Source organism: Chelonia mydas, chromosome 25, assembly GCF_015237465.2.
Source record: "Chelonia mydas isolate rCheMyd1 chromosome 25, rCheMyd1.pri.v2, whole genome shotgun sequence".
Taxonomy (NCBI): Eukaryota; Metazoa; Chordata; order Testudines; family Cheloniidae; genus Chelonia; species Chelonia mydas.
Genome location: NC_057858.1, coordinates 15,366,029 through 15,387,736, shown reverse-complemented (window position 1 = coordinate 15,387,736; position 21,708 = coordinate 15,366,029). Strand labels below are relative to the sequence as shown.

Here is a 21,708-nt window from a genome sequence, read left to right as displayed (position 1 = left end):
GCCATTTATGATAGTAAGAGCTTCAAACAGAAGAAATACAAAATAAATCAATATGATCTTCTGAAATTAGCATTATGCTTCTGATAATGGTTTTACAAACAGCTTTGTAGGGTTTAAATTAGTTTGTTTTTCCCCCTAGACCGTCTGAGCATGAAAGATGATCTGATTTTGCAAAGTCTAAATGAGAAACAACAGATTTATCTAGAAATGTCTGAAATGAATGGGTTTGAAGATCTTTCCCAAGGAGCCCGATCCAAACTTCTTCTCAGGGGAGAGACCTTAGAGAATCTGCAAGGAGAGGTGATCCTGAAATCTGCAGTGATGGAAAGTAAGTGCAAAACAGGAATGTGTGTGTGTGTGTGTGTGTGTGTAGGTAGGTAGGTAGGTAGGTAGGTAGATATAAAGAGAGAAGCTATGGGGTTTAATGGTATCTAAAAAGTTAGTACTTGGGTAGTGCTGTTCAGACTATTAATTCTCAGAGCCCTCCTGTGAAATGGGTAATGTGGACGTTCCCCACAAATTAGAACAATTTTTAAAAGTTAGATCAAATTATGGCGCGTAGACATGAGTCTGTTCAGATGTGTGGCTACTGAGTGCCCTGACAGCATGCCAGCGTGCACTGAGATACCGTGCAAGGGTCCCAAATTAAGGGAGGTTGGGCTGCCTGTGAGAGCAAGGATGGCATGAGCACAGATAACAAACATCACCTTAATTGGTGCCTGATGTGTGAAGAGTCATTGATTTAGCCTTCTGAAAGCCCATTCAGACTGGCCTAATGACTTGAGTCCCCATTTGAAGATGAGGCATCATCTTCACATGCGCCTTTCGGTTTGAGTATGAGGTAAGGGAAAATACGTCTGTGCTGTAAAGAGGCTCTCCGTCTGATCTCTAAATGCATGTCAGAGTTTTGAATGGTTGTATACGTAACATAGTAGCATGGTGCCAATGCATCATTGCATGGACATGACTCCTTAAAATTACCTGTGCTCCTCTTCCCTAGTTGAGAATCTCCAGAACCTGATCTTCACACAGTCAGCCAATGTGACCTATCGTTCTGAAGACAGCTGTGGGTTGGGGCCGCTCAGGAGAGCGGAGACCTTTGGGGGATATGACAGCACCACCACAATACAAAACAAAAGTAAGACACTGGGGCCTTCGGGGATCCAGTCCAGGACTGCAGACCCAGTGTGTCAGTGAGAGGAGCTGGCATTCTGGTCACCTTACTAATCTTTTCGGTGAAAGCCCAGGATGTCAGCTGTTCTCCAGCACAGTCGTTCTGTTAATAGCCCCATAGGCTATGAGGGCTGTAGAAATTGCCGATGTGGATGGTAAGATGGCTTGGTATTGGTAACCCTGATGCGGCCATTCCATTGTTGGTGGCTTATGCATGTTTCTCACTATCAGATCGCCCATCTTGATGATGATTGAGTAAAGGTTTGTGATAGGCATGACCTAGTCGGAATCCTTAAAGTCATGTTTTACAAACGTTGGGAGTCCATATTTAGGGTGATGGCTTGCAGATACAAGGATGTATCCTCTGCAGGATTGTTGTGATGTAATTGCACTTTGCGTTGGATAGGCCTCGTTATTGAGCTGCATAATTTTCAGCGATGGGTCTATTGGAAGGAAGGTTTGGTCTGGACATGTGCAGTTATTGCCGTTGCTTTTCTGACTGGGAGGACCCTTAAGATCATTTGGTTACTGATTTGATGACATTCATTGTGGTTTTTGCATGTAACAGGCGACCGTGTGAAGGGTGTCCTCTCTGCCCCCATGCCATCCACACGGGCAGTTTCAGTAGCCACCATGACCTATGGGGCTATTATAGGAACGACCATCCTGGGCTTTCACCAAAGACCAGGACCTCTTTTTAGGATGCCAAAACCTGTGGCACATTTGGGTCAGCCCGATGGAGGAAGTGCTACGCTCGTGACCTTTGTTTTGTGTCACATAATATTAGCGGCCACATGTCATATACAAGGTCAGTTCTCAGTGACTCTCCCAACAGCCAACACCACCTGGCTGTGATTTGTGTACAAGTTCCTCTAATTCGATTCCCTTCTGAAACTCCACTAGAATTTACACTCTGCTGATTGGTCCTGCTATGAGGCGATTTTAGAGGGCTTGATAAACTGGATCCCCCCGTATCTGGCTCATTACCACCACTTTATAGGTCTACTAATATTGGCCACCAAATCAAGCAGTGCAAGAGGCTTCAGAAAAGCATTCATTCCTTCCTCGACAGACGAGAGCGAGGCACTCTTCCAGCAATATCAAGCCAACAAAAGCCTCAAAATTGCAACGTCATTGAGTCTTTGAATGCAGTAAGAAGGAGAAGGCTCTGCGAAACCGTGATGGCTCTTGACTTCACGAGGTCAAGCCACAAAGCCTGGAAGCTCCTCTGTCCTTCAGGCAGTGCGGCTCCCGCAGCTTACAAACCACCTCAGGTACGAGCAGGTGCCATCGCTGCCGTTAACTGCCAATGTCCGTGAGCCGCTGGATAAAAACCTAAGGTGGAAAGTCCACAAACAACTTTACTGCACAGTGCCAGTTGTCTACCTCCCTAACGCCTTCTACGCAGTAGATGAAATGGATACGGGTCTCTCCAACAGTAAGTCCGGGAATGCATCAGGAATGGATGAAATATATCTAGAAATTCTGGATAAAACTTGGTCTGAAAGCACGAATATGGCTGGCAGACTTCTTCCTTAACAGCTGCTCTTCTGGTAGAATACCAAAAGAATGGAATGTAGCTAAGATTATAGTCATTGGAAGCCCGGAAAGAGGCCACTGATCCAAAAAAGTTACCAGCCCATCTCCCTCCTGAGTGTTGCTATAAACTGTTGAGTGGCTCCCACTTCAAAGGTTATAGCCGATAGTGGAACATCTGGTTTCCAAAGAGCAGGCCAGATTTAGAACCAGTCGCAGCTGCTGTGACCAGGCACTGGCCTTAACCAGCTACACAGAATCTGGTTACTAGCAAAAATTAAAAATAGTGGCAGCATTTATTAACCTTCCTTCCACATACACTACTGTGTGGTGCAAAGGTCTCCTGCTGAAGTTATTAGTTTTCCCGGCCAGCCAACCATCAGCTTCCTCACAGAGATGCTGAGTAACGGAAGATTCACCGCACACCTCGGTGACTCCACTAGCAAATTACAGAGATTGAACAGCAGCTGCCCAGAGGGACCCGTTTTAGCGCCTGCCCTGTTTAATCTCCCCACCATCTCTCGTCACATCATCCCATAAATTCATGTGTACAGATGATACTGCATTAGCAATGTGAGTGTCCTCTCTGAAGGCCACAGAAAAGGTCACTAACAACGACCTCTGGACACTTGAGCCGTATTTCAAAGCTTGGCAACTGAAACCCAACACTCCCAAAAGCACTCGTCTTTGCCTTCCACTTGAACAACCCTGAGACCAAAGTGCCACTGAAAGTGGACTTTTGTGGTCTGCCTTTAACACACGACCACAATCCATGGTCCCTTGAAGTTACCTTCAATTGGACGCTGAGCTGTCGCCAACACCGAAAGGAGATAAAGGCAAGGGTTAGCACCATTCAGAAGCTCACTGGCACATCCTGGGGATGTGATGCGCACATACTTGGAACATCCTCCAAGCCCTGCTGCCCCTTCCCCACCATCTTTTATCTACAGCAGCTGTTTCACCTGCCTATTAAAGGTAGTTGGTGTGATACGAAAAGAGCACACGGTAGATACTCTCCTTATGAGACTTGGTTTTCAGTTCCTCCCCTATCCACCACAGTAATTGCTTCAGGTAAGATGTATGTAGCAATAGATATCAGAGGGTATGTTTTAGTAACCACTGATGTTTTCAGTCTTTGCCTTGTTGCTGGTTGTGTGTTAATCTGTACACGGACTATTTTAATTCACTCTCACTATTTCCCTTAGTCTGTTCTCTTCAGGTCTCTCACAACTCTCAGGTGGACCTGACTCTCCCTGTTCCCTACTTTCATACATATTTTTAAATCAACAAATTGCAAATCTATACAAACTTCCAACCCCAGAGTTGTTCTGCTTTTGCCCATTAAATTGTTTCAATTTTTACATTTTTTTCCTAATAGAAAGTACCAAGTGTTGCACATATCATCTCTGTGTATGTTGACTGGGTTACTTGCTTTTTCAGATGGTAGTTTTAAGAAGGTCTGTGGTAGTGACCAGAGGCTGAGAGACCGGAGAGGCCCTGCAATAAGTTCAGATGTGCAGCTCTGTGACCTTCCTCTTGATGCAGAAGAAGGACCTCACACAGTACGTTAGTCTTCACTCATCATTTTAAAATGCATATCCTGGTAGTCCTAGACAAACATGGTGGAGACAGAGGATAAGTCACTGAAAACCAGAAGTCCCAACAGCGGATGATGTCCGCTCCTTAGCAGAGTCCTACGTCGTGTTAAATAAGTTGGCTCCATTAAGGCTACTGTTCTTTAGGGTTGAACTCGTGGTTTGTGGTTTTACATCTGAAGTGCAAGAATCTACATGTACTTATTTGCAACTTTTTCATTGTAGTGCTTGTCCATTCTGTACTGTATGTACTGTTTACATGTAGTTTTTAATGATTGTGCATCTATTTCAACCTGGAATTTGGCTAAAATATTTCCTATGTCGCTCCTCAGTGTGAGAGCCCTTGGGGAAGCTGCCTTTAATTAAGGCCATCTAGATAATGCCACACAACGACGTATTGGGAGAGGTGTGTCAATGGTCCCACTCCCTTTACTTTATTTTTTCTTCAAATTAATGTTCTTAACACTAAAATGATTTGGAGGGTTTCACAGAATAGAACCTAATGTGACTCATTGCTTTAAATTGGATTCTTACCAGCATTAATCATCCATGTCAAAATGAATTTTTAAAAAACAAGAAAATTCTTTTGATACTTGAGAAATAAATTGGACTATTTCTTTATGGTACTTTACTATTTACTTGGAATATGGTCTTCTAGGTCTGCAAACACTTGCAATGCTTTAAATGAGTCTGAAATAGGGCTAATCAAATGTTCTCTACTGAAATGATGGTTGTAAAATTTCCATCTAAATAAGCCTTCTCCCATTGTAAAGCTGAGAGAGTGACGACAAAGCAGCCTATGTGCATGCTGACTCTTATCTACAGTATGCTCTAGGACATCTGTTGCTTGTGTCTTTTTCCAGAGTGATGTAATGAGACTGGATTACAACAGCAGTTTCCAGCCCCTCCTGGAATCCGAGGTACTAGAATAAGCTATGTCTGTGCTTTAAGACAGAGTAAAGAGGAGTGACGTTTGGCTCCATAGTATACAAAGAAAATGTAGGTTTCAGAGTAGCAGCCGTGTTAGTCTGTATTCGCAAAAAGAGGAGTACTTGTGGCACCTTAGAGACTAACAAATTTATTTGAGCGTATAGCATTTTAATGTTCATAGACTCAGAAACTTGTCAACAGCCTGGACCTTGCAGTTACTTACTTGGATATAATAAATGCAGAGAGTGAAATCCTATTGAAAGCGAAGATGAGTTTTAGGTATAGTGAGCTAACTACTTCCCATTCACCCTCACTCTCACACTAACAGTTTACTAAGGTGAAACTGAATCTCTGAGAGATGGTTCAAGCAGCTGCGTATGTGTCATAGCTCCATGCTGGTGTGTTGGAGGAAACCAGCATCAAGTCCCTAAACTGGGGAAAGCCTAACACAAGGATTGCTGCCCAGAATCTGTGTGGTGTTAGTGGGCACTGATACTCTAGCTGGACAACAGATTAGTATTGACAATATGAATGTCGCCACCATATCCTCCCCAGAATCTAATGCCTTTCTCTTTCCTCAGCTTGTCCAACGGATACAGAGGCTGTCACAGTTGCTCCTCAGCCTTCAGGTAAAACACTGCTATCCAAGAGATTTGTTTAAAGCTGAACTAATCAGTCTGCAGAAATGTAGGTAGTAATGGTAATTTAATACAGCACTGGAAACAACAAAGTTCATGCGTAGGCTGGGGAGGCTGCAGGATTTGTCTGAGACTTGGGTGCCAGAGTAACCAATACTATCCCCAGTATTTCAGAGGAAGCCTAGCCCCCTGTGCCTTTACAGAATGAAATCCTTCGCTCCTTCTGATCTAACTAGCTCCCTTCTTTCTACCTCTCTGAGCTCCACTTGGTTTCCTTACTGCTGAGATACACTGTGCTTCCCACAATGACTCTATAGAATGCGCACACCACGTCTATGTGGATGTGTATAGATAATCCTGTCAGATACAGACCGATAATTAGGTTCAAAAGATGCATCATTTTGAATGATGCAAGTTAGGTTTTTTGGCTCAAGGTCACATGTAGTACCAGGTTAATGGCAACCACAGGTTCCAAGTGGGAATTCAGCCCTCTTGTGCTGAGGGGAATGGGCTGGGTAACCTAATATGTCTCTTTATCTTCTGAGATTTATAGACTGGTAGACAATGCAGTCTCTGACCTCACTTCTCCTGTATTTTTCAAGCCCATGTGTTGTGTTGTTTTTTCCAGGCAGTGATATCACAGCAGGACAGCTACATTGAAATCCAGCGAGCCACCATCATAGATCGGGAGAAGCAGTACCGGCTACAGTCCACGCGCGGGAACCTGCTGCTAGAGCAGGAAAAGCAACGCAACTTTGAGAAGCAGAGAGAAGAACTGGCCAATGTGCAGAAGCTTCAGAACCAGCTGAAGGTGGAACAGCAGCGTTGGGAACGGGAGAGGGACCGGCAGCAGAGGGAGTTTGAAAGTATAGAGGCACGGTTGCAGGAGCGAGAAGAGGAGACTCGGCAGCTGAAAGATCGCTTGAACCAGGAGAGGGAAGAGCTGGAGAGACAGCGAGAGGCCTATCAGCATGACCTGGAGAGGCTACGGGAAGCGCAGAGAGCAGTTGAGAAAGAGAGAGAGCGTGTGGAGCAGCTCAAGAAGCTGAAAAAACAGAACACGGTGTCGGGCACGTTCTCCCCGGAAGTGGGACAGGTAAGCACTGAGTTGCGTGCAGCTGGATGCTTGATTTCTAACTGCCACCTTCACATAGACTTCTAAATGGAAGTCTCCCTCCTTTACAGTAGTTGCTACATCTTAATGCTGTGACTTTCCCTGGGGAAAGTTATCCCATAGCTGCCTCTTGCAGGGTTTCGTTGCACCTTTCTCTGAAGAAGCAGGTACTGGCCACTCTTGGAGACAGGGCAGCGGGGTAGATGGTCTTGTTCTGATTCAGCCTGGCAACTTGCCCAAGCGTTCTGCAGAGCATGTGAGAGAAGTTGAGGAAATTGCATTTGGGGCCTGTGGCTGCAATAGGGTTTGCTAAACAAAGGCACTGTACTCTGCCCTGGAGATGATTGCACCAGAGGGGTTTAGTGGTGACATGCTGTAATTTTCCTGAATTCTGTGCATTTAAATTCTAAAAACATGCTCCCCCTTCAAAGTGTGACCTTCTGCCTCTGGCTGCCCCCAGCTCCACTGGTTCAGTCCCTCTCCAGGGAGAGGAATCCAGCCACAGCAGGCGGGGCTGTGAGATAGGTGACCAAGCTTCCTTGCCATGTAGAAGTACAAGAGGCCGGGACATCCCGGGCAGAGCTGCAGGTGGTAGTAGCTCAGCTCAGCCACTTCTTAAAGCCTTAAAACGCCATTTTGTTTTAAATGCCTCTTTGAGCCCAGAGCAGGCACCTGCTCGCTGTCTGTGGGCGTGGGTGAGGTTCTTAGCCTGATTGTAACAGGTGTGTGCTGTACTTCCCCACGCGTAGTGCAGGTCTCTGCTCTCATGTCACTGCCCCACTTGCTGGCCCACAGCCTAATCTGCTGGCTTGTTTGCTTTTTTTTTTTTTTTTTTTTTTTACTGTCTGCCCTATTTGTACTTTGTCAGCCGGTGGTTCCTTCCAAAGCCCTCTGCCAGGGATGGTATTAATCAAGGTCCAAAGCTGCCAAGATATTTTTCTTTAGTTTGCCAAGACTTATGCGGACTGAGTTTTTCTTGCTGCTTCTTTTGTTCGGTAGCACAAGGGAGGTCCGGTGTTGGCCACAGGAAGGCGTGTGTATATTTTGGGAGTTGTCTTTTGTTTCCTCCCCTCCTCAGTCCTTGGGGATATGAGGTATCAGCTTCATGTAACACGATTCTTTTCTCTTGTAGAGTCAAATACTGAATCATTCCATCAGTTTCAATGGAGAAGGGTAGAAGGGTCTGTGCAACACTTGAAGCCCTTTGGGAGGGCTAGTGTCTCGGAGTGGATTATGTGGAGCGGGCCAGAGCTGGTTCGCAGGGACAGTGCCATATTGGAGAATCGTCCAGTTCTTGCAATGAAGAACGAAGTGCCAATCCACCTGCTGAGTGCAACCAACCAGATACAGAAACAGGCTGCAGTTCAGCAGCAAATCCCCACCAAGCTTGCCACCTTCACGAAAGGAAGCAAAGAAAAGGGGGGGAAGAGCAAAGCATCGCACAGGACAGACAGCTCAGGTGAGTGCATGAAGAGGATCTCTGAGCTCTGCTGAAATTACAGATGCACACAACACCATATGGAGCAAGTCTCTGGCCACCTCCATCCAGCCACACAATCCCTCACAGGAATTCATAAGCCACAGAAAGCACTAGGACCCTTCTTGGGGTGGAAATGCAGCTGAAAATTGAATGTCCTAAGTAAACCAGCATGGAACTTAAGGCTGATTTAATCCTATGTCTCCCTGACCCTGTCCTCGGCTGCTGTAACACTGGGAATTTGGGGCGGGGGGTTCTCAAATAGAGCATCCAACTCTGCTTTGGGCATACATATTTAAACACATCTGAATGACTTTCACCCCGAATCCTAGCTTGTTTTGTGAATCCTGAGCAGTATCTCTTATCCTCATGGTGGTGTATGGAATATTCTGAGCCTCTCCTCCTCGCCATTGTTGGGTACCCTGGCGTGAGAGAGAACTGGCTTTCCCCCACCTCCCTGCGGGCAATGGCTTGTCCAGGAAGATTTCTCACTTGCGAAGGCCATTCTGAAAATCCCAAAGGGGAAGATGTGCACTTCCTAGCACAAAGCTGCTGGTTCTAATACCTAGCCATGTTCTCCCCTGGAATCTGAAAGGCAGTAATCTGCCAACGTTTCTCACCCTGTGAACATGAATCTCCAGGCCAGAACAAGGGTGCTGCATGTATTGCAGAGCTAAAAAGAGCTAATTCTGTCAGGAATAGAAGGGACTACAAATGCAGTCACGATGCCATGATGTAATTTCTGCTTCTAAGAGCTGGTTACTAAAATAGTGGCCTTTGATAATGACAGACAATGCAAAACCCACAGTTTTCCAGCCACTTGAAAGCACTTTATTTCCAGCCTTTAGTTTTGAGTTTTATATAAATATCTTTACTTCCATGCCAGATTGTCCTGGCAAGTTTACACATCTGACAGCTCCATGTTTATGTAGCGTGGATAGTGTCAGGCTTCTCCAGGTGCATTGGGGAGGCATCTTCCACCCGTGCTCTCCTATAGTTCTGGTGTTTAAACTTAACTTTATTTTCATAACATGAATTGGCTTATTTCCAGCACCTAACGGTAACCTCGTATCCCCTTACCTCTGAACCAAGTGGTGGCAACAGAGAAAACAAAGCTGGAGTAGTACAATTCCCCAACTTGATTTTTGTAAATTGCTTTTACACAGTGGTGTTGTAGCAACATGGTGACTTACCGGCACGGCACCTCCTGCTGGCCATCTTGGGAATTAACTCTTTCCAGCCTTCGGAGCACCCTCTGCAGGCCGGTGTCTCGCCTGCTGCTGGCATCCGTGTCCCTCCTGGACTCTGGTGCCCTTTACCCTGGGGTTCTGCTCCAGCAGTACCCCCATGCTCTGGGTCTCCCCTCCCTGGGGAACCCCCAACCCTCTAAAGCCACCTTGCCTCAGTGGCTACTGCCAGTCATCATCTAGCCTCCGCTCACTGGGGCAGACTGCAGTTCAGTGGCCACTCATCATTGTCAGGGGGTTAGGACCAGCTGCCTCTGTCTATTCCCAGGATGCCCCTCTGCAGCCCCAGTACCTTTTCATAGGCCTTCATCAAGGCCTCAGCCTAGGGTTTTACCAGGCTGGAGCTCCCCAGCTCCCTTGCCCTATTCCTCAGCACGGCTCCAGTTCCCCTTTCAAAAGGACTTGTGAGGCATCCATTCTAACGGCAAACCTTGCATATTACAAAATGAACAATATAACTGTAGCGAAGCGACGGCTCACCGGCATGGCACCTCCTGGTGGTCGTCTAGGGAATTAGCTCTTTCCAGCCTTCGGAGGCCGGTGTCTCGCCTGCTGCTGGGATCTGTGTTCCTCCCTGACTCCAGTGCCTATTCCCAAGCTGCCCCTCTGCAGTCCCAGTACCTTTCTTGGCCTTTAGCAAGGCCTGCAGCCTGGGTGTTTACCAGGCTGGAGCTCCCCAGCTCCCTTTGCCCTTGCCCAGCACTGCTCTGCTTCAGTACCTTGCTCCCAGCAGCTAGCCCTTCCCACTCCAGGGCTAGAGTGAGACTCCTCCAGCTTCTGGCCCACAGCCCTCTTATAAGAGCCAGCTGTGCCCTGCTTGGGGCGTGCCCCCAGCTGTGGCTGCTTCCCCCAGTCAGCCTAGCTTTTCCCAGCTGCAGCCCTCTCCAGGGCTGCTTTTACTATTGGCTCCCCCAGGCAGCCCTCTCCCATGGCTGTTTTAACCCCTTCAGGGCCAGAGTGTGGTGACCATCCTGCTACAGATGTGCACAGTGGAAATGTACTTAATAGTTTTTCATCAGCTTATGAGCAAGGTGCAAAACCCAAACCTCTTGGGTCCATTCTCATCAGCGCTAATGGGATCGTCTGTTCATGGGTGTAGAGCTGAGAATAAAACGTACTAAGACTTTCTGCACCAAGGGCACATAGTTCAGAACTTTGTGTCTCATTTGGCTTGTAGGTTGCTAGGTAAGGGATGGGCATTGGGATGTGGAGGCCTTTTGGACTGGAGTGATTTAATTCCCATTGATTGCTTTTGTTTCTGGAATAAAAACATTGGCAAAGTGTCCCATCAGAGCTGCTGTGTTTTCTCACTGCTGCAGCTGCGTTGCAGGTAAGGAGCACGGGTAGATTTGTGGTGACCTTTCTAGTGTGGAGAGTGGTAATAGCCATTTTGGTTCTGCGTGTCTTGACTATACCAGACCATCATAAAACTGGATTAAAATCTTCAGTTGTCCTAGGGGAGCCACTTGGGAGTTGGGGTGTCTCTGTGTAACTAAATAGAAGGTGCTGGGTGCGGGAGAGAGAGGGTGAATGCTCATGGTCTGAGCAGTTGAAGAGGTAAATTAAGTTTATTAGTACCAGCCCTTTGGGGGTGTGAGGAGTGGGGAGTGGGTATTAGGTGTCTGAGCCTGGGCTGAAACAGTGGAGTCGGCAAAATGCTCCCAGGATGAAGTACTGATGTGTAAAGCAACTTTTTTTCTTTTCAGCATCTGTTGACCTGAAACAGCTGCTTACACCTAAGCTTGTTGGGAAAGATGAGGGTGCACTGAAGAACAGACGGTCAGCGAGCCCGGTCCTCCTGAACAGCCAGAGCATTGCGTTCCAGCCAGGTAAGTCTTGCCAAAGAGCAGTGAGAGGCCACTCTGTGCTGAGACATTCTTGTGTACTATGGTGAGTCTTTCCTCTCCCTCTTTCTCCCACAGAGAGTTACAGCCCAGCTGACAACCAGCCCGAAGCAGTGAATCCATTCAAGCCCAACAATGTTCACGTCCACACATTGGTGGCCTCTCCGCCAGCCCTGATAAATGTTGAAGACGATACCTGCAAGGAAGATGTCATTTTTTTCTAAGTGTTTCCTGTTCAAGAAGGTCCTTGTGCCATGCCGTTTCAAAGAACAGAAGGTCAGCATCGTGGATGTCCTTCCACCACTGACGCAGTGGAGCAGGATTTCAGTGTTGCTTGGTTGGCTTCTCTACTGACAGCTGAGAATGAATTCACCATAGTAACACACTTTCTTTTAACTTTTCCAAGCATGGGAAAGTATTGATTTTTATATGGCTTAGGTGTATAAATTCAAAGCCTGTTAAAATGTTGCCATCTACTGTAATTTGCTCTCTTTGATGAATTTGCAGTAGCTCTTGGTAGATCTTTTATCTTGTAAAGCAAGTCAGTTTTAGTTGATGTTGGGCCTCTCAGATTTTTATGTACTAGTTTTAAGAATAGGCCCTCAAATGGCTGAGAAGTTTAATTCTGTCTTTACAGAGCAGTGATCAGTGTAATGGATTATTCATTTTGTTTTAATAACTAGCTGGACAGCAAGCCAGTCTTCTCACAACCAGCGTGACAGAGGAGAGCTACCCACTCACATGAAAGGAACAGCATCTTGTACCTTTTACTGAGTTCAGCAGAACATGTGCTTACTGCACATGCAAAATGTACGAGGGACTGTAAACCTCTTAACATTCAAAAAATCCAAGAGCCAAAAAGCTCCCCCTAGTTGTGACAGCAAAGGGTTGGACATGTATAAACTCTCTAACGTGGTAATGAAGAATTGAGCTAGGAGAGTATTCCCTGGCAATCACTTGCACTAGGTCTGATGTCCATCTTCGGGAAAGGCTCCTTAAAGACACAACAAGTAGACAACCATCTCCATGTCTGTGAGTGTGTAAAAATTCCCAAGGCAAAAACCATGTGTTGGTTCAAAATTAGCTTTGAGACTGGGGTTTTATTCCAGCTGAAGATGCTGACCATAAAGAGCTGGTTCAGCATGCAGTTGGCTACTGTCCTGTCTAACCTCTTGTCTTCTGGATCTTTATCTGTCTGCCGCCTCAGTGGACATCACACCAAGGACTGGAATGTAACAAAGCTGCTGTTACTGCAGGGAGTGCTCTGCAGCACTGTGTCAAGAATGAAGGGAATAAGGAATATTTAGAATAATTTACCATTAACTAAATCATCTTACAGCTGCTTTGACATCTCCTCTTATTGGATGGGTCGGGTTTAGTGAATTTTGGAATGTTGACAAAGTTAACACCATTCTGCTCAAAGGGCAGTGTGCATTTTGGGAAATCATTCAGCGTATTACAGGACTCCAGTGTGTGTCTCAGTTCTTGAATATGCACTACATCTAATTAACATGTAACCTAGTACATGGATGTGTCTGGTCAAATATACTGTGTACAATGATGTGCACCAAAAGAGATTGTTCTGTGGGGATGATGCCATAGGAAGGAAAACCGGTCTTTCTCAACCTTAGCAAGTTTGGGGAAATGCTTCCTAAAATACGATTGCAGTAGATTTGGCGCACAAAATCCTGGCTAAAATCATTTCAGCACAAGTTAGGGCAGTTTCCCAACCAGAAGCATTTGGATATGCTGCTTTATTCCAGCCTGAGAGGAAAGTGAGTTATTTCTGCTTTAAATAAACTGTTCCCTCTGAACGGGCAGAGCACGTGTGCTGCATGTCAGTAACTTCAGTTCAGCCCAAGTATTTTCGATTTTTCAGTGAGGGAAGCCCAGGAGGTTTTATAAATTGTCAAAAGTATTTGCTGCAGAATACAGTCTTGGTTTCAAAGTGGCTAAATGGTGTAAGCAGGATTATTGCCCCAAGCAAGCTCAGCTGTAACTGGGAGACTCAAATATCCTGGAAATCTGTGACCAGTGAGGGAGAAAGACAGAAATTTGGAAGCCAAGTGGCCTGTGCCTAATGTGCTGGGCAAGTGCCCTCTCCTGCGGTGCTGCCTTGGACATTGCTGGCTTAATGCTCATCCCTGGTGAAAATCGGGAGCAACGAGCGTTACCCTGGTGTAAGCGAGACGAGAATCCGGCCCCATGTCATGTGGTTTATCTCCAGAGAAGTGCCCTCTAGAAGCTCCTATTGAATATTTTTCTGTTTTGAGACACGTTGTTTCTAAATCAGGCCCCTTTGGCGGCGGTGTCGCAATGCTGCCTGCTGATTTGCAGCCTTGCCGAGCTCGTGCAGTTGGTTATGGAGCCGAGGTGCAAAGAGCTGAAAGGTCACACCAAGAGACAGCCTGATGCTGGCATCGTGATATTGCGTTACTGTGACCCAGTGTGTCCCCTTATTAGTGGTCAGGACATGGGACCATGATGAGTTTGTGGCTCTGTCTTCATTTGACAGTCTCTCTTCTTCACCCTCTCTTGGCTGCTGGGCTGGAATTTCTTCTCTCCTTAGAGTAAGATGAGTTCTGATCTAACCTGCACGAGGGCCCACCGAGTCGCCCAGTAAGGGTTGATTGCTGTATTTGATCAGCTGATGCTGCAGTTCCAGTCCTGTGTAATAGAGACACACACATTTCCTTGTGTAAATGTACATCAAAGCAGCAGGAGTGCAGGGCTGCTGTATTCTCTCCATTCCAAGCCGAAACTCTATTCGGCCATTCCCTCAGGACCCCGGGGTTCAGGAGCTTTAGCACAGAGCTACGCTTATGTCCACGGTCCCAGGTCGGGGATGGGGCCTTTAAACCAATTTTCCGAAACAAATACTTTGTTTTATTTTTGTCATTCTAACATTGTGGGAGATAAACAGTGTATGGGCCCGCAAGGCTGATGTAGCTGCTGCTGTCCTCACCCCTCCCTGCAATAAATCCTCTCAGATGTAGAAGAGTGACACCTGAAACTGCCAGGTCTGTAATGAGAACTCATCAGAACCATAACCCAAGTTTTAAACAGCTGCTTTATCAGTGTTGTTCCCAGGAAGTGATTGTAGCTACACGTGAGCAGAGGTGGTGCCTCTTGGGCGCCATCCCGAGGGCTCCTTCCCAGAGGGGCCTTCAGTCCACAACTGAGGAGCTACCTTAAGAGTCAGCATCTGCCTCAATGCACACGTCTCACTGCTGCGAGCGTTTGTGGAGGTTGCGTTTATCTGGTGTGGTGACTGGACCCCTGTGACTCTTGGTCTCGAGTCAAACTCAGGTTTGTTTGGGTTTTTTAAGTGCCAGGCTAGGCACTGATGTGATTCTTCTGTGCGGTGACCGGCCTGAAGAGGCATGACCGTGAATTAGCGAATGATGCGCTATCTTAATGATAGTGTGCGCAAAATCTGTAACTCTCCAAGGCTCTAAGCCAAAACGTGACAGTCACCTACCAAAGTGCAAAATAAATCGTGTGTGGAACTGAGAGGAAAAGGTGATTTAAGAAATTCACCTGTTCAGAGGCCTTGAAATTTCATTAAATTCCTCCAATGTCACAAGACAAATTTTGTCATTAAAAAATAGTTCATTGGGGTATTTCACCCAGCACTAGTTTTTAAACCCATTCCCCTGAAGCAGCCTAGATTCTAAAGACGCTGTTCAAGTCTGGGGTAATTGGCATATTTCTAATGCTCTTCAGGGAAGAACTTACTTATTTTAAGTGGGGGGGGGGAAGCTCACTACCAAATGTTTGCTTTTAAATACTGTTGCTACAAATCAGAAGCTCCATGCTGCCCTTCCTGCCTGAACTCACCCTTTGGTCCTCTATTGCCCTGAGGTATGGTGGGAGTTTCAGCATGACCTTTGAACTACTTGGCTGTTCTTCACTTTATGTCACAGCCTTCCCATCCTGGATGATGTGTGTGTTTCATACTGTTGCTTTGAAATGTTACGGTTGCTTGCAGTCTTCGATCTTTTAAAATCCAATCCAAAGGCTGCTTCCTTTCTTCTCTCAGTTCACACTGCTGCCCCTTCATGTTTCCTGCCTTCGGGTTCCAATGGCTTCCTCAAGGTTGAGCTCACTCGGACACTCTCAAGTGCTTTCTTAGCGTCTGACTTCCCCAGCTGTGACTTGTAGGTGCAGCCGGCCCAGCAAGTTGACTTTGGAATCTATTTCCCTGTGTGGGGGGAAGAGTTGCTGATTTCTAGAGGTGCCTGTTCACTGCATACCAGTTACGAGTGTGCCCGGACAAGCAGCTGATTCCGAGTAAAGTGGTGGCAATTCTGCCTTTCTAAATGGTCCTCTGTTTTTAAAGTCCTGTAGCCAGATGCAGGCGACTGTTTGAGTCCATTCATGGCACTTGTTAAAGCAAATGGCAAAATACCTAGAATCAAAGTAGCATATTAGACTGCAATAGGGTTTAAAAATAATGTAAAAAAAAATAAATCCTTATACCTGATCCTGCAGAACCCAGTTCCCTGAGACTCTGCTAATGCTCGCGAATGACGCACCAGTTCGTGGCGTAGATTCTCCCCACCGGAGAGCGCAGGAGCATTTTGTCGTCTTCCCAGTTCCCAGCATTTTTAAAATCTCCCTTTGCAGTAGATTTTACCTCTGCCGCAGCTGCAAACCCTGCTCATTGAGAAATCTGGGGAACAGCCTTCCCCCCTTCAAGGCCAGTCCAGTACCTTTGAAACAGTTAGCTACCCTTTATCCATTGTGTGTGCATGCTACTTGTCGAATTCCACTTGTGCCATGTGTCCAATCAATGTTTTATATTTTTGTACTGAAAAGAATTGGAGCACTTTAGGAAAGTTTATTTTAAATTCCTCTTCTGTTTGTACCAAGGTAAATGCTCACGAAAGTAAATCCCGTTGTATCTCGCCCAGTGAGATGTGAACTGTCTTAACGCTGTTTAGTCTTGGGCCTGGTTTAAAGGCCCCCTGCGCTGCAGTGATTCATGAATAATCATGATTTATGGTTACATGGGATTTAAATTGAGTATTTTGTTGGGGAAATGTCTCAGTTGTTTTCCTTTTGTTAGGATGTAAACATTGTAAATAGTTCCTCTACTGTCAATAATTCAGTAATTCAACTTCTTTGTAGTCCTTTAATTTTATTTGTAAAGTCAATGGTTAAATGTTACTATTCTCTTGAATTGTGCACTTCTTGGTTAATTGTAAACGTGATTTTAGCACACCAAACAATTTATTTTTTCAGTGATTGCAATGTTTCTCCACTGAAGGGTTTCAGAGCAGCAATAGACCTGAAACCAACTTCGAGCAATAAAAATACCCTCAAAAACTAGCTGCTTTAAGACACTTTTATTTCAATTTAAGATTAAATGCTGTCCTAAAACAGATCAGAGAACCAGCCATTTCTCATGTACATCTGGTTTTCTGCCCTACAGACAAAATTCCTTGTGTGTTAGTGACACCACATCTGCTGCCTAGAGGAAGGGGGAGGCATACAGTGAGTCAGGCAGGTGCAAGGGTCTTGACAAGTATAGGGATCTCCAAGGAGCTGAAGCCCCCATGAAGGGGCCTGGTCCCAGAATGGCAGAAATACAGTGTAGTGGTGGGAGTGTGAAGGTAGGAAATTACCTTACATTGGCAGACAGCAACTTGGGGCCAGTCTGGTTTGAGATGTTGCTGGTGCTGCTTCAGTCAATCAGTTTCCATCTGCAATGTATCGAACTCTTTCTGTGCCAGCCTGGTGGCTGCTGCTAGGTATTGCCAGCATGGGACTCATTTGACTAGTTGTACTCGGCCCCTGCTACAGGTCTGACAATGCGCATTCTATGGGGAGCTCCTCACAACACTAAGTATTGACAGACTCCAAAGGAAGCCCCAGTCAGCCTGCCTTGGCTTTGGCAGGGGATAGACCAGATAAAATGAAAGAAGGCAGCAGGGGGTTCCTGGACTCCAGCAGACTGAAGGCATTTTCTGTCCACCCGTTCCATATGGAGTCTGCTGAGGAACACCTTTGGCCAGATATGCATGCATGTGTGTGAATGTGGCAGACTCTGAATGATTAGATTTGTCTAATAACGGTAAAATCATATCAATCTCAAAGTGGTATCAAGGGATCTGGGCTGTATCTCTGTTGGAAGCTACTCTTCACCTGTGAAATGTTCTTAGCATCTCAAGTTGTGGGTCTTCAAAGTTCATATTAGATTGAGGGTCCCAAGTATTTTCCCAGCATATGTCAACACTGACAGATGTATTGGTGGAGCTGAGTGATGCTTCAGAGGATGGAGCTCTAAAGGCCGTGTAAATAGATCCTGACTTTACTTGCATCTGCCTTGAGGACAAAACATTTGTGCTTATTCTGGCCCCCTGGTAAGCGCTCTCGGTGCTCAGCTGCAGTGGCCACTGGGGGTCACTGTTATATGCATTTCCTGTTTGTCTGGGTAGCTAGCCAAAGTGCAATATTGCTTTTTTAAATATTGTACAGCAGCAGAAAATGGAGCTTTGCTGTTTCTGGTGGGTGACACTGGGTGGGGGGGGGCTGCTTTATGCCTGGAATTAAAGGGCAGTGCTGTTGGTAGGGCTGGAGTCCTGCCCAACTAAATCTCAGGGTGTGAGGTGATTAATAACCAAGTTGGGAGGCCCGGACTGTATGCAGTGTTCCCAGAGCAAGAGCTAACCAGCAGTGGCCAAAGGAAAATTCAGGCTGACTAGGATTTTGCTGCCAGTGAGACTAGGGAGCTGCCTCGCGGAAGTGCTGATGTCCCCGTTGCTGGAGCAGGTTGTGGGTAGATGGGGCAACGTGCAGGGGTCTAGTCTGTGCTGCAGGGAAACAGGGAGGTGGGGGCAGATGGACAGGGTGACCTGCACAGACGACAGCCGCTGCTCCAGGGCCGCAGGCAGTGTGGGGGCGTCCAGGCAAAGACCCCAGGGTAGAGAGGTGAGAAGAGGGGCAGTGCTGGGGGTGGACGAGACAAGCACGGAGAAAGCGGTTTGGAAAACTCAGGAAGCCCAAAGACCAGTGCCGAAGGGATGGCGTGACTGGCAAGTGTTTGCAGCCGGGGAGGAGGGGCCAATTCCAGGCCTCAGCACAGGCTGAAAGTCCGCCGTAAAGTCATGCAGCTGGTGGTTCCCTCATAATTGCTCACCCGCATCTGCCATGCAGATGTGCCAGTCCGGCAGTGGGAAGGGAATATTTCTGCCAGCGACGACAGACTCACTAAAGCCCAAGGGAGACTCAGGGGAGTGGCAAATAACCATTTCACAAAGCACAGGCCATGGCGAGAGCAAGTGGCTGGGAACGGAGACCCTGAGGGGCCTGTTCTCAGCTCTGATGCTGGCTTGTGGTGAGGCTCTGGGCAAATCATTGCTGCTCTGTGAAATGAATATAAAGCTACTTCTGCCCTGGCCTCCCCTCACGGGAGAGTGAGTTTGTGAAGCCCCTGGACAGCTGCTCTGTTCTAAGTTTTCCCTGATAGTCTCCCCTAGAGCCGGACTCTGTAACCAGTTGCGTGTGAGCAAGTAGTAAACCTAGTACCTCAGCAAGGGCAGCAGCTCCACCTGCCTTCGCTAATTTCAGATCTGATGCCGATTCAACTCCAGCCCAACCATCACCCCTTCTCCAAGGATGAATCGCTTGAGCCATGGGGAATGACAAGTTTCGAGCTGCGAACGTTCCCTTTCATGTGGGGGAGGCTCGGCTGCATGTGCATCTGAGCGCCGCTGGAGAGCCAGGTGTTGAAGGAAGAGCGCTCAGAGAATACTGGGGCCATCCTGTGCTGCTGAGAGGGGGAATATGCTGCTTCATCACCCTGTAAATCAAAACCAGCCCTGTTTCCTACCCCAGGAGTGGGCCAGTCTGCTCTCAGCATACAAGGGGTGATGCCTGAGGCGCTTTCTTCTGGCGAAGCAAGGTAAGTGCCTCCCTCCCAGTGCTCTGGGCGACCTGTCTTGGCAGCTGGCAGCATTGGAGTGTCACAGGGATCTCAGACAAGGGCCCAGCTGCATTCTGTTCCAGGGCTGCTTTTCTTAAAAAAAAAAAGCTGAGAGTAAAACTACTACCTTGAAACATCCTCGGGAGGGTGCTGTGGGATGGGCCAGGCCTGCCCCTAGCCCTTTGGACAGTAGCAGACGTCACCCCTTTCCAAACAAAGTCTGATGTCTCTTTAATTCTTAATATAAATTAAGCAATATGAAGTAACCACAACTACCCCAGAGTGCTGAGATCAACAGACAGAAGCAGAGGCTGGCACCAGACGCGACAGCTAAATCTTGATAGCGCAAATATTTCAAATGGGTGATGGAGGTTTCACTCTAAACTGCTCGGTAAGCTCCACAGCGGATCAAGTTTAAATATTATCAAAGCAAAAAGAGGAGAGAGAAAATAACAGTAAATACAATAAGGGAGGCTATTCCCATCCCTCCCCCGATCTGCTCTGAGACTTCGGGGAAGTTGCTTTCCCTCTCTCTGCCTTTGTGAGAGGACACAAAGAATAACAGATAACAGCCGCACACGAAGCGAGTGCTAACACAGCCACTTAATAACTCTCTCACCCAATATAAACTCTGTGCATGCAAATGCATGTATAACATCCACAAATCCCCATTTGCCCCCCCACCCCGTCCCCCCCAATTCCCCCAGAGGTCGCTGGGGTTTAGAAAGATCTTGTTTACGTAGTGTCAGCTCCTCAGCAGAACCACGTCTTCCAGATACAAAGCCCAGTCTTCCAGGGTTGGCTCAGGGGAGTTTCCCCTTTAGGAAGCAGAACACTTTGCACCCAGTACTGACATGGGCTTGGAGGGGGGCCTGGCAGGCAGCGTACCCCTGAGGCGTGACGGCCAGCTCAGCATGGATGACGCTTTCCAGTATTTCTGTGACAGGTGCCTTTCCGGTATCTGAAAGCTCTTTTCCCTTCAGTCACGTTTGGATGTTTGGACAAGACTAAATCATACACCCAGTAACTACTGGCGTGGTCCAGGCATGTAATGGAGACTCTTCAAAGTGAGGATTAAGGAGCATCCTCTGCGTTCCTTGGCTAGCAGGATGGTGGCTGCAGCACAGGGCTTCTTGGGGAGGGGTAACTGTGACCGAACTAAGCATGAGGAGCAGGAGAGTGTCCTAGGAACATCTCCACCCCTAGCTTACGAGGCAGCAGAGGACGATGGATAATGAACGGAGCCACGCGTGATCTTCGCCAGCTGTGAAGCGAGAGGTCCCAATGTTACTGCTCTGTCAGAGAGGATTACGTGGGCATCCAGCCTGAGGAGGAGGTAAGGCCTGAGAGCAGCAGGGCTGGCCTGGTATGTCCCCCGCGTGCCAGTAGCAGGAGACGACTCCCAGGGTGCAGCTGGGAACCCAAGGGGAGGAATTGTGGGAACGTTTGCCTCAGCGTTTGATTCTCTAACCGAGGCTGCTGCTTGTGACTCGGCGTGTTCCAAGCACCGCAGCCACCTGGGCCAGGTGCGGCGTGGGGGCCCAACTAGGCACCATGGCGACAGCCTGTTATCTGTCGGCAGGCCCCCCATGCGCCAGGGCCGGCTGGCAGTGAATCCTAGAATCTCAGTGTGGGAAGGGACCTCAGGAGGTATCTAGTCCAACCCCCTGCTCAAAGCAGGACCAAACCCCGATTTTTGCCCCAGATCCCTAAATGCCCCCTCAAGGATTGAACTCACAACCCTGGGTTTACCAGGCCAATGCTCAAACCACTGAGCGATTCCCTCCCCGAATCTTTTCAGCTCGGCCTGGCCTCGGCTGCTGGTCCTGTGACTGTGGCTTCTCAGCCTTTTCTGAAAGTCAGGATTTGAAGCGAGAGACCCAGGGCTGGTCTGCAGACTGGGGTTTCTTGGCCCTTCGAATGCCAGCTGCACAAGGCACTTGAGGAGCTGCCAGGCTCCACTTCCTGCTGAACACTGGGCCACGTGTGCCAGTTGCCCGGCTGTGTGGCCATCGCGGGGAGGGTCGGTCTGTCTAGTATCTGACACCTGCTCAGGGTTGAAGAATCTGGTTGTGCAGCTCCCAGGCTGTGCGGGGGGAATGGGGTCTGGGAGGGTGAAGTCACAGGGCTGGGCTGCGAGGAGAGCCAGGTGTACAGCCATTGTTCTCGCTTGGCAGGAGTGCGCCCGGCGGCCAGGCCAGTCTCCACGCTGGGAGGGTCTCCC

The 21,708-nt window shown here is 47.7% G+C and overlaps 1 protein-coding gene across 1 annotated transcript in view; it reads left to right on the top strand.

Annotated features, from left to right (window-relative positions):
• ARHGEF18 (Rho/Rac guanine nucleotide exchange factor 18) overlaps positions 1 to 16,888 on the top strand; it is a 90,686-nt gene extending 73,798 nt beyond the window's left edge. The window contains 10 exon segments of the mRNA XM_027834281.3: positions 140 to 328; positions 1,001 to 1,138; positions 4,150 to 4,271; positions 5,168 to 5,224; positions 5,816 to 5,863; positions 6,501 to 6,968; positions 8,119 to 8,175; positions 8,178 to 8,445; positions 11,417 to 11,539; positions 11,633 to 16,888. Coding sequence (XP_027690082.3) covers positions 140 to 328; positions 1,001 to 1,138; positions 4,150 to 4,271; positions 5,168 to 5,224; positions 5,816 to 5,863; positions 6,501 to 6,968; positions 8,119 to 8,175; positions 8,178 to 8,445; positions 11,417 to 11,539; positions 11,633 to 11,778 — 1,616 coding nt within the window. The 3' untranslated portion in view covers positions 11,779 to 16,888.
• Positions 16,889 to 21,708: the final 4,820 nt, after the last annotated feature.